At 45.8% G+C, this 18,082-nt stretch overlaps 1 protein-coding gene across 27 annotated transcripts in view; it reads right to left on the reverse strand.

Annotated features, from left to right (window-relative positions):
* Nucleotides 1–18,082, reverse strand: part of WT1 (WT1 transcription factor) — a 47,415-nt gene that overhangs the window by 2,565 nt on the left and 26,768 nt on the right. For 13 of the 27 annotated variants that reach the window (XM_081543744.1, XM_081543742.1, XM_081543762.1 and 10 more), the window contains 4 exons: nucleotides 8,443–8,539; nucleotides 6,247–6,397; nucleotides 2,405–2,494; nucleotides 1,707–1,799 (listed from right to left, as the gene is read on the reverse strand). In XM_081543744.1, the coding sequence (XP_081399870.1) occupies nucleotides 1,707–1,799; nucleotides 2,405–2,494; nucleotides 6,247–6,397; nucleotides 8,443–8,539 (431 nt within the window). Of the gene's footprint in view, nucleotides 1–1,702; nucleotides 1,800–2,404; nucleotides 2,495–6,246; nucleotides 6,398–8,442; nucleotides 8,540–18,082 lie in introns of all 27 variants that reach the window. The other 14 variants (XM_081543746.1, XM_081543743.1, XM_081543758.1 and 11 more) reach the window with 4 other exon arrangements.

The following is an 18,082-nucleotide window of genomic DNA, read 5'->3' on the forward strand; positions in this document are numbered from 1 at the left end:
TAGCACACACTTAACTGCATCACACTTCCTGGGCCTCGGCATAATGGAAATACAGCTGTGGCTTTATCCTAAGTAAAAACATCACAGGAGCCAATTCCTTCACCACCTGGGGAGGTTCTCAGGATATAGCTAGTCCTTCTCTGAGAAATATTGGATGGGACAAGCACTGAGAAATATCCCAGGGAGTCTCCCTGGGTCAGAACTGGAGGCTAATCAACTGTAGCTCCCAGTTAGATATTAAACAGTCTGCTGGTGACATAGGTCATTTTGTACATATACAGATATGCACGATGTGGGGTGCAGGGTACCAGGGACGATAACTCTTTCCCACCAAATTATGAGTTCAGGACTAAGGCAAAGAAGTGACATTAAAGGTACTCGAGTCAGGGAACGAGTTTTCCATCCCACCGACTCTGGGACACAGGTACTCTGAGTGTCTGCAAGTACAGCCTGCTGGGGCTGAGAATCCAGGACTGTATCGGGGCTCATGGCTCACATTTCCCTCACCTCCCACTCACTGTCCCTCTGCCCTTCCTGATCTGGCTCCTGTCCCCTGCTCCCACTGCCAATCATGCTGTCAAAGGTCGCCTCCTAATGGACAAATCCTAACCTCTTCTCCTGTCGGTCATCCTCCTCCTCAGACTCTCAAAGGAACTCAACTCTGCTGACCAGGGGTCTCCTCCTGATTCTCTCTTCTCCCTGGGCCACAAGGTGAACACAGACTCTTTCTCCAATAAAGCAGCAGTGGGTAGGTGGGCTTGGAGCAGACAGAACTGGGTTTGCAACTTACTAGCTTTGGGACTTTAAACCAAGTTATTTCATCATTATGTGCCTCAGTCTCCTCATCTGTAAAATGGGGATGAAACGTTACCTATCCCACTTTTCTCCCAAGGATGTTGTGAAGATAAAATGAGATAACCTAAGCATTGGTCCTCCCTCTAAAGCTAGAAAATACACAGCAAAGATGGTGCTATTTTGATTATGAATCACACCAGCTTTGTGGAGAAGCAAAAACTTTCAGCAGCTGTGAATAAATGTCCTTTCTCTATTCCTTTCGTTTGTTTAATTTTTACTTTTTGGCCATGCAGCATGTGGGATCTTAGTTCCTTGACCAGGGATTGAACCTGTGCTCCCTGCATTGAAAATGCTGAGTCTTAACCACTGGGCTGGAGGGAAGGAGGGAAGTCCCTTCCTCTATTCTACTATGAAGGAAATAATACCCACACACCAATATGAGTCTGGCAGAAACCATGACTGCTCCTCAGGCATTAACTTTTAGCAGAGCAAAGATTCAGGACTCTGAAAACAGTGTTATAAAATGCAAACTTTCAGGAGTACAAGTGGTTGGCTTGCTAGAATTTCTGCTATTTCCCTCCAAGGTTGATTATCCTATCAAACTGAGCGATAAAGATGTGATGCAACAAACTGGGAACAGCAGGGACCTAGCTTATCTCTTCACTTCATTCTGGACACTCCTGAAAACAGTTCTTTTCACATCTCTTCTACTCCGTACCTCCCACCCTCATTCCTTCTTAAACAATGTTATTATTTAAAAACAGCCATGCATTGTTCTTTCTCTCTCCTGAATCTAAAGCTGTTTAGAACATTTACACTCATCTTTTCCAATCTCTCGGATCACAAGCAACTCCATTCAACAGTAGTTTAAAAAAATAAAGAAAAATAAATGTGAAGAAAAGTTTACGCACTTGTTTTACCTGTATGAGTCCTGGTGTGGGTCTTCAGGTGGTCGGAACGGGAGAACTTTCGCTGACAAGTTTTACACTGGAATGGTTTCACACCTAAACGGACAGAGAAGGTCTAGCCGCGGCCCTAACCACGTGGGGGCATAGCAAGGCCCACAAGGCCTGCTTCCCAGCGGCCTGAGGAGTTGGGCATTTTCACCCATACCTGCAGTGTCTGGCTCGCCCTCGGATTTCCCCAACACCCCAGGCCCAGCAGGAGCCACCTAATGCCGCACAGTAATCCTTGAAGACCTGTTGTCTTGGGAACAACTATTGCTTAACCACAAGTGTCCAGCTTCTCAGAGAGGTTTCAGCTGTGTCTGAGACTGAAAAAGTGAATCACACACTACAGATGGGACTTGGCTCTCCACCCATCCGTGTTCTTTACTGACACTCATTGTATCATCAGCAAATTGCTAGTGGGAGTATCATGACTCTGTGGTTTTCAGGGGAAATATGGGACGTTTCCTTTTCTTTTTTTTCTTCTTCTTTTTTTTTTTTTAAGAGAAGGTAAATCCCCAGAAATTAGGAGGGAAAGTTATTGGAGAAACTTAAAAAACTGGCTGACCCTCTCACACCCATATTGAACAATAAAGAGAATCACAAAATCAACCATGACCCAAGGGAACACACTGCTGGCAACGAGAAGAGAGCCTACAAACCTGTATGTCTCCTTTGGTGTCTTTTGAGCTGGTCTGAACGAGAAAACCTTCGTTCACAGTCCTTGAAGTCACACTGGTATGGTTTCTCACCTTGGGGAAGACACATGTTCCATTGGAAAATGATATTGGAAATAAAGATCTCATTAGAGGCAACTTCTCTTACTGGGACTGAAAGGATCCCGAAATGCTGAAAGGCAACCTGAGTGGAAGGTTTCAGGGATATGCTGTCAATCTTAGGGGGCTTCTCAGGTTGCTGTAGCAGTAAAGAACTGGCCTGCCAATGCAGGAGATGGTAAGAGACGCAGGTTCAATCCCTGGGTCGGGAAGATGCTCTGGAGACGGGCATGGCAACCCACTCCCAATATCTTGCCTGGACAATCCCCAAGGACAGAGGAGTCTGGCGGGCTATCGTCTTTAGGGTCACAGAGTCAGACACGACTGAAAAGATTTAGCACGCATGCATGCCAACCACAAGGTTAGGAGAAAGTCCCACCTACATGGGCACGAGGTGCTGAATCGGGCTGGGTGAATAAGGCTGAGTTGGAAGCGAAGGAAATTCAGGTTCTGGAGTTTGACACGGTGGGGAATATCCAGCTCTTTCAATCTGCTGGGTGAGGTGTCGCTTCCTCACTGTGAAATGGGGCCAATAACCTGACAGCTTCCAAGGACTTATAAACAGATTACAACAGACCATCCACAGAAAGGGCTTAGCCTAGAGCCTAGCACAGAGGCAGTGTTCAAAAAATACTGGCAGCTAATATTTAAACAAATAATAAACCAAAGCGGTCTTAAGTCCAAGACTTGAGTTTGTGGCAGAATTCTGGGATGGATGTCCCCTGGGGCTGGCCCCGTGGAGTCAGTACTTTATGTTTTATGGCCTAAGGCTCTGGTGTTCTCTGCTACTGACTTCCCATCCCTGAGTCAGGGATAAACAACTCCAGGGGTGCAAGATGCTCAGATTAAACCAGGAGCCAGAGCTTTAGAGTTTTGGGTATCCCTTTACTCGAGAGAAGACAGGAATGGGATTACACAACCTCCTGCCTCACAATGGAGAAGACCCGCCCCTGTCTTTGCAGGAAAAAGTTCAGCCAAATCCCAGGACCTGCGCCCCATGAGTGCACTGAGCAACCCTGGACCGTCCCCCTTCTTATGAGAATTCTGAGTCACCGGCATTCTGGGATGGAGAGCAAGCCATCCGGATCAGCCGGCTCTTTCTGTTGTCAGGCAGTCCCTGGTCACCTTTCCAGCCTCAAGACCGCCTCTGCTTCCCTGATTCATCTATATTCCTGCTCTAGAGAGCTCACCATTCCTGAACCCTGCCTTGTACTTCACTCACACTAAACACCCTCCATCCCTATCTCCAGATTCCTAACCCATCATAAACTCTATGGCACATCCCTCTCAAATGCTGTTTCCTCTGCGATCCCTTCTTGGAAGCTTCATGTTCACATAGAAAGCCTTTCTTTCCCTCATTATAGAATGGATGGCATGGGGCCTTGTCAGATCCACCTTCTGCCACAGGCTGGAAAATCCTGAGAGCAGGAACCTTTCCTCAACTTTCTATTGATATCCAGCCTAGCACCTTAACTTCAGCTCTTCAAGCTGGAAAAAGCAACACTTCTGTCCAGTCTCATGTCTTTTTTCTGCCTTTCTGCTTCTGCTCATCCTTTACTTTCTCTGCCCGACCCTGCCTACCCTTTAATGGTTAACCAAAGCCCTTCCTTCTCCAAGAAACAAACGATGCTCACTCAAAACAATACCCTCTGAATGAATCTTCTCAGAGCCTCCAGATTCACTCTATCATCACACATTCTCTCCATTCCTTTCCACTTTTGTATGTCTTGGCTCCAAAACAGACCATAGACTCTTTGAGCAAGGGGGCTTGTGACTTGGAGTTAAAAGGCATGAGTTTTTGGGTCTGGCTTCCCTATATCCTACCCACTGGATAATTGTTTTGTGTGAGAGAATAAAATGAAATAATGAATGCAGAGAATTTGGCCCATGGAAAGTATTTAATAAAAGGTTCTTAACATAATAGTCTGTACTATTATTATGAATAGATACAAAAAGATGGCACTCTTTCAAGAAGGGGATGTCAGTGATGTTGAATATCCTGCCCTCCTCGTCTTCTGCAAGGAAGAGTTTCTTAAAGGTTCCAGCAGGTCTGGGGGTCATGGCTATCTTTCTTACTGCCTTCCCCTCCCACAGACATCTAACCCTTACTGTTTTCTAAGTGCCTCTTTTCCATTATAATTTCTACAACCATATCGCCTTCAATATATTCCCTTGTATTTGTCTAGACAGAATTTTACTTTATCATTTTCCTTATAATCAGATACTTTCAAGTGATCTCATTTGGGGAAATACGTAACAATATAACATGCAACTTCTCATCTTCAGCTTCAAAGCAGGTGGTCTACTGAGCGCAAGCTCAGGTCTATGCTGGAATTGTGTAGCCTTCAGACACAATGGCTTAGCAAAGACCAATGGTCTAAGGAGATCTGAACCCAACTCATTTTCTTCTTCAGCTTCCCCAAAAAGTCCGCAGTAACAATAAAACAATGAAAGTGAAAGTCGCTCAGTCGCGTCCGACTCTTTGTGACCCCATGGACTATACAGTCCCCGGAATTCTCCAGGCCAGAATACTGGAGTGGGTAGCTGGAATTCTTCTGCAGGGGATCTTCCCAACCCAGGGATCAAACCCAGGTCTCCTGCATTGCAGGCAGATTCTTTACCAGCTGAGCCACAAGGGAAACCCAAGAATAATGGAGTGGGTAGCCTGTCCCTTCTCCACTGGATTTTCCCAAGCCAGGAATCAAACCAGGGTCTCCTGCATTGCAAGTGGATTCTTTACCAACTGAGCTATGAAGGAAGCAATGATAAACAATAATGGTAATTATAACAAAGAAGCTACCTTCAATCGTGGCAAAAAATGGTACCAGCTCCCCAGTAGGAAAGCCTGCGCTTTGCCCTGATTTCCTATAGGGAAATTCAGTCACGTTCCCATCTAGTGCCCACAAGGCCAACCAAGAACAGACATTTGTGAAACCGACGTTCACATTCACTGTGGCCAACAACCAAACGTGGCCAGTTCTCTCCCTGAGGCAGACCCTGCGACCTGTGGGAAAATCCAGTTTTCTTTAAAACATCATCAAAAATCATCATCTTTTTTTGTAGGTTGAAAACAAAAATTAAACCTAGAAGCCATTTTCCCATTCCTACCTCGTTGGTTATTACTAACTCAAGCAGTTAAAGTTCTTCTTTGGACCATCTCATCCTAAGTCTCCAGAATGACCTTGCACATCAAGTTCCTAGAATCATCTAATTACCAAGCTACCAGGCTAGCTCCTCTCCCTTAAGAAATGCTAGTACTATTACAAAACTAATAAGAGCATTTATTCAGACTTATTGACACAGGGAACTGTACGAGATGGTTCATATCTCTAATTCCTTTAATTCAATTTGATTTTAGAAGTTAATCTAGTCTCAACAATTGTATAAGGGAGGCTATTCTCTCAATTTTCCATGTAAGGCAAATGAAGTTTGAAGAGTGGTTAGGTAACATGCTGAAGGTCATACCACCTGGTGGTGAAACCAGACTTCAAGCTAGGTCTCTCTAATTCTGTGAAATTCTCTCTCTACCTACTCTGCTCTTCCCTTTTTTAATAAAGGATAGAACTTCGGGATACAAAATGGCCTGGCAGCCCTTTTTCATCACCTGAAAGTAGTGCCTACTTTGCATTCCAGAAACCACCTGTGTCCTGGCAGTGACAGCTGGAAGCAGGGACTCCTAAGTCGCCCCTGAGCCACCGGAACCAAGACTGGACGGTGAATGCACTTACCAGTGTGCTTCCGGCTGTGCATCTGTAAGTGGGACAGCTTAAAATATCTCTTATTGCAGCCTGGATAAGCACACATGAAGGGGCGCTTCTCACTGGTCTCAGATGCCGACCGGACAAGAGTCGGGGCCACCCCAGGCACACGCCGCACATCCTGCAAGCAGACCGTAAGATAAACAGAGGCTTTAAGCCCTGTGTGAACACTCACATTGGTCCCAAGGAAAGTGAGCTTTGAAGTATTCCCAAAGGAGGGATGGTGGATGCGATGCCTGAAACCACTCCCCCCAACACCTGAGGTGCCCAGAGCAGACATCTCTAGTGGATGACAGAGCAGCACATTCAACAGTGCATTTGCCCTAAGATCATCACGGCTGATCAACCAGAACCGGGACCTGAGATGAAGTCAGTCTTGGGGCTGCTGATCCAGAGCATCTGGAAAAGAAATGCTGCACACTGGGAGAGTTCCCAATCTTTCCTGTCTCTCAGCTTCTCATCTTGAGGCAAAGAGGTCTGGAAGCCAAAGCCCCAGGTTCTATTCTATTCCCTCCTGTTCGGACACCAAGCCACATGACCTTGGGCCCCATCTTCAATGGGCTGGGAAGTCCTTATTAGAGAAAAATGAGCCCCTAACTGAAAAAGCTTCCACGTGTGAGTCAATGACAAGAAAGAAGAGTACATCCGTGGGAGGTGAGGCTTCTGTCTGTGAAGGAAGCTGAAACCACAGGAAGCCCACAGTGTTGTCAGCACGATCCTTTAATAGAGACATTAGGAAGCACCGTGTGTCTGCCCTCTGCCCACTTTATATGTCCATCATAGGGCATTCTGTGGATCACCTTTATCCTGCAGGAGTGTGTGTGCATGGTCGGTCCTCCATGAGAAGCAGCTAGAGGGAAACAGTGAGGCAAACGCCCCTTACGCTCCGGGGACCAATGAGTCACAGACAAAAGCAATGCAAGCGGCTGAGGGACCAGTGAACCCTCCTCGTCCTCACCCAGACGTACAAGTCAGGGCCCGAGAGCACATCCACAGTTTGTGTTAAGACCCGGGACCCACTTCTAAGCTTACCCACTCCTGCCCTGTGCACTTCCCACACCACCCACAAGCTTATGTTCAAGTTCCTATTTCGCCTCTTGCTGTGCGATCTTTTTTGAAGTAAACATACAGTAGTGCCATACGGCTCTACTACTGATGGGCCACAGTGTCTTAAGGCAAAAGGTGGAGTAAGTTGAAATGAGGAGCCACCTGTGTCTGACTGGTCCGCTCTAGAAAAAAATGAACACAGGCCGCGACAGTGAGTCTGATAAAATGAGCTTGGTGAAAAGGAAGGGAAACAGAGTTTCGTACGGTGCAGTTCCTTTAATTCAGCCCAGAGGCAGCGCACACGGCAACAGGGAATAAAACGGAGTTGTCAGTGTCATCCAATCCTGGTGGAGAAGTCTGACGGTACTTGTCTGACTTCTGTCAGATGTCCATATTTCTGTCACCCTCGCCTTTATTCTCACCATTGGAAGGCTTGGGATGAGGGAACACGCTGTTCTAACCCCATGATGCTTCTGGAAACATTCATCAGGACATCTCAGAGCACTTGCTCCACACATCACGTGGGACCTTGGCCCACACACAACTTATTTCTAGTGTACTGACTACTCTGGAGAAAGTATCTCAGCCGTTACTCAGGTTGTTGCAACCACAGAGTCACATGCCAAAGCCACAAACACAAACCCTTGGTAACCGTGCGTGGTTCCGAGCGCCCAAAAGAGGCTCCGGGAGATGGCCTTCCGTCCAGTTTCCATTTTACTTTCCTTTCCTCACTCTCCCTCAGCAAAGACAGAGTCTACCGTCGGGCACTTGACTGTGCCGAGCAAGTCTTAGAAGTCCCGAGTCCAGGTCATTAATTTAAGCTCATTTAGCCCCAACATAAGATGTGCATAGCCTACCCTAGAGAAGGTGAATTAAACAGTGAAGAAGGAAAGAAGGGAATTCTGCAGAAAGCACCCTGGTCTGAGTGAGGCAGCTGCACCCACACTGGCCTCTGGAGAGGAGAAGGCCCCCCCAGGCCCCCTCAACCTGCCCCAGTGGAAGAGGGGGGAATCTCTGCTGACACAGGAGCCTACAGACTTGCCAGGGCCAAACAGCCAGCAGCTTGGAAGTGAGAGGCTGTTGGGAAGGAAGGAGGCAGCCGGGGCCCGGCGTACTCACCTGAATGCCCCTGAAGACTCCATGGGTGTGTATCCTGTACTGAGCGCCACAGAGGATGGGCGCGGTGTGGTTGTCACTCTCGTACCCCGTGCCGTGGCTGCAAACACAGAGAAGGGAGAAGAGGACTCAGGCTGGTTCACAGGCACACTTCAGGGCAATGTGCCTCTGCAGTGAAAGGAATGTCCTTTCAGAGCTCTCGGGACAACTCGGTTGGCTTCTGCCTCCCTCCACTGGGGCTACCTGGAAGCAGCGCTTTGTGAAAGGCAGAGTTGCTCAATTCTCGGGTGACCCCCACGCAGTCCTTTACCCTCACCCTCTCCAAGGCGCACCATCTGGGTCCATGCCTCTCTCAGACAAGCCAGGGAAAAGTCACAGTGGCAGGAGTTCATTCCCAGCAAGTTGTTTACCATCAAGACAGCAGGGCCGACAGCTGTGAATATCTCAGGAAATGAGCAGATGCCTCAAATTTCACGTTGAGTGCAAGGGATTTTTTGTCGGCACCTCATGACTCAGTTTTTACCAGATAGCACCAAGAAAGCGATGGCGCTTACAAGAAGAGATGTCACATCCTTAGAAGTGGGGATTACACGTCTGGGGCTCTGCTCCACTTCAACCGCAGATCAGGTTTCCAGATCAACTTAACTCTTTGCAGCCAAGCCAGATCCTAGGTGGACACTGAATAATCTTCCTCCAGCATTAGACTGACCAGTCCCCGAGCCAGAGCTCAGTTAGCCTTGGACTACTAGCGAGAGCTGAGGGATAGAGAAGGTTGGAAAGAACACCTTGGAAGGGGTGGATGTTCTGCTCTAAAAATATTCTCTCCTTTGGGTAAAAGCTGATCTCTGTTCTTCAGTTGTTTTAATTCCCAATGAGGCAGAGTGGACCTCCCCAGGAGTCCAGTGCTTAAGATGAAGGAGGAGGTGGGTTTGATCCCTGGTTGGGGAATTAAGGTTCCACATGCCACAGGTGCAGTCAAAGCTTACAAAAACCACCACCACCACCACCACCAAATGAGGCAGGGTGAGAATTGCAACCCACAGGGCAGCACATTATAATCGCAGCTAGACTCACTATGGAAAGCTTTTATGAAATGCCTCCATAAAATGGTTAAGCTGCTTTGAACCACGTCTGGCAGTTCCTCAAAAGCTTAGACGTAAAGTTACCACGTGACCCAGAAATTCCCCGTCCAGGTGTATTCCCAGGAGAAATGAAACTATATTTCCTCACAAAAATTTGTACCCATTAGCAGCATTAGTCGTAATAGCCATAAATGAGAATCAGCCCAAATGTCTGTCATCTGATGGTGGATAAACAAAATATGGTATATTCCCAAAGTGGAATATTATTTGAGGATAAAAGTAATGAAGTACATGATAATGAAGTACATGACAAACCTTGAAAACATTATGCTAAGAGAAAGAAGTCAGTCACAAAGGACCGCCTGCTGTATGATTCTCTTTATAAGAAACGTCCAGAAGAGGCAAATTTATAGACATAGAAAGTAGACAGGTGGTGGATTGCCGAGGACTGAGGATTTTGAGGGGAAATGGAGAGTGATTGGTAAAGTGAAACTGAAAGTCACTCAGCTATATTTGACTCTTATAATCCACGGTATTTCCCAGGCCAGAACACTGGAGTGGGTAGCCTTTCCCTTCTCCAAGAGATTTTCCCAACTCAGGGATCGAACCCAGGTCTCTCGCATTGCAGGCAGATTCTTTACCAACTGAGCCACAAGGGAAGCCCAAGAATACTGGAGTGGGTAGCCTGTCCCTTCTCCAGTGGATGTCCCCGACCCAGGAATCGAACTGGGGTATCCTGCATTGCAGGCAGATTCTTTACCAACTAAGCTATCAGGGAAGCCTGTGATTGTTGAAAATGATTGTTGAAAATGTGCTCCAATTGTGGTACTGGTCATACAAGTCTGAATATACTAAAACCCCTGAATTGTACACTGCAAACGCGTGAATGGTACACTATGGAAATACATAAAGCTCTTAAAAAATTAAGGTGGGGGAAAAGGATAAACTGGGAGATGGATTGACATACACACATTACCTACCAAATATAAACTAGATAATTAATAAGACCTACTGGGAACTCTATATTCTGTAATGGCCTAATGCAAAAAGAATCTAAAAAAGAGTAGATACATGTGTATGTATAACTGATACACTATGCCATACAGCAGAAAGTAATATAACATTGTAAATCAACCATATGCTTAATAAAAAATTAAAGTGACTGTGCCAAAAAAAATAAAATTGCAAGTATTTATTTTTTAAAAAATTACCTCTGGGGACTGGGGTCCACGCATTTTTTTAAGCCTCTGGGTGAAGGTTAACTGTCAGGACCGAGAACTCCCACCCTCTGCCTCTGTTATGCTAGAGATTCCCAGGGGCCCGATACAGGAGGCAGGTAGCGCACTCCATCCAGGGCTGGCTCAACCGTCACTCACCCAGGGGAGAGAATTCCTGGAAGGGAAGAGTGTCTGTCAGGACGACGCACACGTCCACACACCCTGTGGCCACAGCAGCTGTGGCGTTTCACCTCTGGTTCTGGCTCCAGGCTTTCTAGAAAGAACTGCCTGTCTCCTTCCTACAAAGTGATGAGAGCAGTTGGGGGAGGTGGGTGGCAGTTCTGCTCCCTCTAATCTCCTACACCTCATCTCCACATCCTTCAGGTGATTTTTGACATATCTGGGGGGAAAATGTCCCAAAGAGTCGACCCAGGGTCAGACACACAAAACTGGGAGGAAATGCCAAACTCAGGTAGTGTCTGCCTTTCGGAACTTTAGAACGTGTTTGCCAGAAGAAAAAGGTCCCGTCTGGCCTCCTCACAATTGCATTCTATAGACAGTGGGGAAGGGAGAGCTGATGAGAATGGTGATACAGCAGCAGAAAGAGGACAGACAGAACAAGAATGGTGCTGTCAGACCATTTTGCCTCCCAGGCTGCCTTTGCTTGGTTCAGCCTTCCGCACGGAGCCAAAATGTGACATACATTTCTAGGGCTCAGGGACCCAACAATGAAGTCTGAATTATTTTCAAGTTCCAGTATCAAAGGGGAAGGTCTTCTCTGGTGGCTTAGTGGTGAAGAACCCACCTGCCGATGCAGGAGACCTGGGTTCGATCCCTGGGTTGGGAAGATCCCCCTGGAGGAGGAAATGGCAACCCACTCCAGTGTTCTTGCCTGGGAAATCCCATGGACAGAGGAGCCTGGCAGGCTACAATCCGAGGGGTCGCAAAAGAGTCGGACACGACTGAGCGACCAAACAACAATAACAAATCAAACAGGAAGAACTTGGAATCTCCTGTCTCAGCAGCTAATCTCTGGATGTTACCTGGATTCCTGGAGGTGGGAAATAAGGGAAACCGACTTTTCTCAGCCTACTTGTCCCAGGAAGTGAAATGTTGCCCCATTCAAATGGGACGCCGTGGTCCTCACAACCAGATGCAACCAACAAACAAAAGCAGCAACAAGACTGTACCCGCCAAATATGCCACTAGATTCTTCTAGCAGGTCCGCGAACAAGAAAAACAGCCAGGTCTGTTCTCATTGGCTCTTGGGTCTCCATAAAACAAACACACCAATGCAGTCCACCTGGTGGAAACCATGGAACCTCACACGCTTTCCAGCATGGTCCACCCGCAACACTGAGTTCACCCGTGGGCATTCAGCTTGGCAATGATTCTCTCCAGGTAAGATAAGAAAAGCCAGTTGAGGAGCTTGACCCATGGATTAATAGAGGCAGAAAAGTCATCTATTCCAACTTCCTTCAGCTCATCTTTATCAGTGGGACAACATGACTGGTGACTAGTTTTCAAGGCAGCCCACTCCACTTGTGTTCTTCCCGACCCAGGTATCTGGGTATCATGCATTGCAGGCCGATTCTTCAGTCTGAGCCACCAGGGAAGTCTAACTGTTGGGAAAGGCCTTTCTAAACTGAGTAGAAATCTGCCTCTTCATTTATGTCTCCTGGAGAACCACAGTATTACTATTTTACAGCCATCTGTGTGTGTCTCCTCCATCGTACAATAAATGCAGCCTTGAAAACAGACACCAAGCTGCTCCTTTCTGAACCTCTCAACTTTGACTCAAGTAAGGTGCACAGTCTAAAATAGTCCCTAAGATGGAGTGAATTTAACTCCTCTTCCACATGACAATCCTTCAGGTATCTGAAGACAGCTCTCCAGACTACAGACCTGTGGCTCTGTCAACTATGACATGAACTGGCATCTAATTTCCATGCCATCCAGAACATCCTATTCTTCATCCCCTTCATTTTGTTAAGTCCCTCTCAAAGAGTAGGCTTAGGGTGGACCCTAGTCCCGGAGAACAGTATTTATATAAGGGGCTGAGAAGGGAGGATCACAGAAGTCTTTAGAATCACAGAAGTAACAAACACCTAACACAGGAGAGCAATGCCTCAGCCAAAGAAATTTCATTCCAAAATTTTTACGTCAATATGCTAGTCAACACGATGCACTATGCCCACCAGCTGCCGGGGCTCAATCCCTGGGCAGAGGGTCTGGGGCTTCCCCTCTCAACCTGGACAAAGCATTGCTGCTAACACACGTAAGAGCACATCCTCTCTTAGCACTCAGGTCACGGTGATCTTCCTCAGTCAAATGAAATCTCCAACTCCCACCCTAGCATGTACCACAGTTAAGCCAGGTATTCCAACCTGGAACCCGAAGACACGATTTTTGTTTTTTATTGCAATCCAGGACCACATATTTATCCTTCCAATTCCATTCGATTTCCTTTAGAGAGTCATCCTCAACTGTTGAAATCTTTTTGCTTTGGCTTCCAAAGCATTTGCTTTCCATCCCATTTCGTGTTACCTCAACATTCGAAAAATACCTTTTCAATGTTTTCATAAGAGGAAAGGCTCTTCCTTGTTGCTGCATATATTTACAGTATGTAAGTATCTCTGATATTCAGGCAGTGAAAAGATTCTAAAAGGCCTCTCCATGAGACGACCTGAGGTAAGCTATCATAAAGAATCTAGTCACTTGGATGGGGTTAAGTCCAAGGGAGCAAAAGTCATCAGCAGGAATCAATCTGATAAAGGGCTCAGGAAGACGGCGGCTGCCATTGCATCAATAGCCATTGTTAAGAACCAGCTACTAATTTAGATGGTCAAGTGAAACCAAGCTTTACCCCCAAAGAGATCAGCCAGTACAAGTTACAGTAAGTATGTTGTGGATGAACCAAACAGGAGGGAGAGTAGGACTCCTCAAGGTCTGAAACCATTAAGCCTTTCAAGAAGGGCAAGGAGTTATCAGCCTAGAGAAGAGATTTCTGAGGCTAGAGATGCTCCTTTCAAGAAAGCAATCACAGAGCCCCAGAGGTGGGGTAAAAATTTGTCATGACCCAGAGACAAGGGTGTTATTATTCATGGAGACAATCGGTATCAGAAGGCAGGTTCTAGAGAGAGCATGAATCCCACCAGTCCCACATCTCTCTCGGGGTCGAAATGCACACACAGTGACTTCCTTCCAAACCAAATAATGAGAGGAAGGTAAAGGAGCCCTGGCACTATGTACAGCATGGCACGTGACCCAAGCCTGAGAAAGGCTGGACTTTTCTTAGGAAAAAAAAAATGGTGCTTTACAAAATGTTTTCATGTTTTGTTGCCTCGTGAAATACTCTTTGATAGATAAATACTGGACTCGGCTGAATGGCAGAGAAAAAGAATTTGATGACTCTTTGGCCAAGAAGATCAGGGAAAGCACAGGGATGGACAGGGAGGTGTAATGAGGGCAGCCATGGGGCCAGCGGGTGAGAAGAGTCGGTGGGTCTGGTGCAGGCAGGGAACCTTACGGGAGAGGAAGCTGAGGATAACGCAACTGCTGCTTTCTTCCTACCCTGGAGCACTACACGAGAAACCACTCGCCAGGTTGATCAAGATAATTAACACAGCTCCTTAGGTTTTGTTGTTCAACTAGGCACAAATCACTCATTTAAGTACTTAGCCTATAACTATCCACAATGACATCGAAAAATTACTATCACGTGTCTTCTTGCAATCAAGATCAACTACATTAGTGACCTTCCACAGAGACTAGTAATTCTAGAAACAGACTTGAGCATTGCCCTGTGCATGATTAACACATCTTTGTTCCTAAACTCTTGTTTTTTTCCCTATGTGCTTTCCAAAATCCAGCTTAATAGCTTTACCAACAGCTCATGCTAATCTCACTGCTCTATGCTTTCCAGAATCTACTGGGGTTTTTTTTCCTATTTAAAAACTAAGATACTTGCCTCACTTGAGCAAAAACTAAGGCAAAGTCTCAACTCTTCTGTCACCTCGCTCCATGAATTTCCATGATTATCAGCCAAGGGTCAATGATTTTGGTAAACTGTTCAGAATATGGATTTGGGTTTTTTCCCTTAAAGCAAAGCCACAAACTCAGGTACCCACAGGGGCCAACCAAGTGAGAAAAATAAATGACGAAGGTCCTGGAAAGAAAGACAGCATCAAACTGACAGGAACAGCCAGCCCAGCCACCCCACCCCTGCCCAAAGGAGGCATCGAGGACCCTGATCTACTAGCCAAGCACTATCGATAACATAACCCCAATGTTGCCAGATCTTTCCATTCTCCAGAAAAGTCAGAAATCACAACTTTTATGTGAGATCACCTGAGTTTTAAATTCTGGGAAATAACTGAAATTGTAAAGAATCACTGTCAGGTCAAACAAAATCTATCTCTGGCCTAAGGGCAATCCATTTGCAACTGCTGCTTTAAAGGTTGAGCAGTGAAGTTTAAACTGAAAGCTGGAAAGCTCCATCTGGATTCTGTTGCTTCCTCCTACCTGGCAACAGAGTGGAGGTGGGGATGTGTCTGATTCTTTAAGTACCGAGTTATTAGAATCTTCCAAACCCTTGGAAGTTTGAAAGGATGCATACTTGAACAGCAGGATTGGTCAGTGTCGCTAGACCAAAATCCAAAAATTATCATCTATAGCGGTCAGCGGTTTACCTCTAAACATCACTGGCCCATTTGAAAGTAGGCTTTAGCACTGACTTACAGATAGAAAACCGCAGTTGCTGTGCAGTAAGTTGAAGTATGGGGCTTCTCTGGTGGCTCAGACAATAAGCAATATGACTGCAATGCAGAAGACCCAGGTTCGATCCCTGAGTCGGGAAGATTCCCTGGAGAAAGGAATGGCAACCCACTCCAGTATTCTTGCCTGGAGAATTCCACGGACATAGGAGCCTGGTGGGCTACAGTCCTTGGGGTCGCAAAGAGTTGGAACAACAGAGTTGACTAACAGACATACACACACATACACACAAGTTGAGGTGAATCTGTTTTCTACAGATGCTGTAACAAATTACCACAAATTTGGTGGCTTGAAAGGACACAAATTTATGCTCTTACAATTCTAGAGACCAGAAGTCTAAAATAAGCTTCACTGCACTAAAGATGAGGTGTTGGCAGGGTTATTGTCTTCTGGAGGCTTAAAGGAGAATCTCTTTCCTTCTCTTTTTTCAGTTTCCAGAACTCACCCACATTCCTTGGCCCCTCCTTCACATCACTACATCACTCTGACCTCCTGCCGCCTTCATCACATCCCCAATCACTCCTCTGTAGTCCAGTCTCCCTCTGCCTTCCTTTTATGAGGACACGCATTACAGTGAGGGCTCACTCAGGTATTCAGGACAGTCTCCCCATCTCAAGATCCCTAACTTAGTCACATCAGCAAAGTCCCTTTTTGCCACAGAAAGCAACATTCACAGCCTCCAAGGATGAGGATTTGGATACCCTTGGGGGTCATTATTCAGCCTACCATACCAAAGGAATTGGATTTGTTTGGTTTCTTTCAGATATATTTGACATAGCTAAATTAACCTAGATTCTTTATCTCTAGATTAACCCAAAAGATCAGTCTGAAAGAACATGGGTTTTGCATCTGAATGCCTGTGTTCCAGGCCCACTTCTATCATTTATTTACTCTGTGGTCATGGGTGAATCATCTAAACTCTGACTCAGATTCCTTCTCTGTAAAATGAAGCAATAACCCATTTAATACATTTGCTTGAAAATCAAAGAGCTAAGCTATATGAAGAGCAAAAGTAAAAAAATCACTCAGTAACCTTATCCCAACAAAATGTTCAGGTCTACAGTTACATGCGTGAGGTGACTAACAACCACAGAAATTATTTCTCACATTCTTCTTTTAAACCTGGTGATTGAGATCCATGTGTATCCTTAGTCGCTCAGTCGCATCCGACTCTTTGCGACTCCATGGTCTGTAGTCCACCAGGCTCCTCTGCCCATGGAATTCTCCATGCAAGAATACTGGAGTGGGTTTCCATGCCCTCCTCCAGGGGATCTTCCCAATCCGGGGCTTGAACCCAGGTCTTCCGCATTGTAGGCAGATTCTTTACCATCTGAGCCACCAGGGAAGCCCAACTGAGATCTATAAAACATACTTTTTATCCTTAGCACAATGCTGGGAGTCACTAAGGGCATCACTTGTGGCAAATGACTTAGACTTCCTGGCCTCCGCTTCGTGCACAATGAGAAAAACAGTACTCCCCATCAGACTGTTACAAATGAGATTAGGTAAGTAAAGCACTGCTCGGTGCATGGTATGCCCTCAACAAATGGCATTTAACAGTGCTATCCCCATTTTAAAGCAAAGAATACTGAGGTTCAAGGAAAGATCGAATTATGTGCCTAAAGTCAGATAGATGGCAAGCAGCAGACAGGGCGTTTGCATCCAGGTCAGTGTAGCTTGTCTTCCTTCAAAGCCAGCTGGACAATTCTGGTGGTGCAAGCCCAGCCTGGGTTCACTTCTACCATCATGACACCTGAGTAATCCCTAGTTCCTTTCTCCTGGAGTATGAATGAAACTATCCATGTTTGAAGGTTTGAAAAACGCAGTGGGAGTGGGATAGGAGAATGGGGGCTGTGAGGGGCAAGTTCAAATATGTACTCTTAGCACACTTCAGCTTCTGCTTGGAGGCACAATATTTATTTGGTATAAGAAAGGGCAAGGTACACTGAAGAAAATGGTCTGCTTGTGTGCAACAGAGCAGTTGACGGTGAACAAATTTTTACAAGAAAACTTCTTTCTACCTAACTGGGAAAATAAACTAAGCAGAAGAAATTATCAGCAAAGCATACATCTCATGATTCCATTTTTGGCTATGACACGAACTGTACACTTTCCTAAACAGCTTTAAAATGCATTAAAATGTATCCTGAGAAAGTTTGCTTTTCCTAGACAGCTTTAAAATACATAATCACGTGACCTTAGAAAGTTTGTAAAAACAGAAAAATGTCCCTCATATAACACAAGTTATGAGCCCTCTTCATGCTAAAAACTTGTACATTGAGGTTCGACCCAGAAAAAACTTCATGTTTAAAGAGTAGCTTCTTTAGAAATGATTAATTTTGATATTTCACAGGCATTAAGAAGATTAATAAAAAGGAATTGAGGTTTTACAGATGAGGAAAACCAGAGCTGCCTTGAAATCCCTTATCAACAGAAGAGGTTTAAAAAAAAGAGCCTTTTGAGGGTAACTAGCATTTGACATGAATATTCAAAAAGGGGAAACCTCCACCTGTGATTTCTCTCTCCCACCTCTAATCTTTGGCCAGGTGAGTAACCCCCCATCTTCAC

Source organism: Giraffa tippelskirchi, chromosome 11 (genome assembly GCF_054371585.1).
Source record: "Giraffa tippelskirchi isolate mGirTip1 chromosome 11, T2T-mGirTip1v1.2.pri, whole genome shotgun sequence".
NCBI classification, from domain to species: Eukaryota; Metazoa; Chordata; class Mammalia; order Artiodactyla; family Giraffidae; genus Giraffa; species Giraffa tippelskirchi.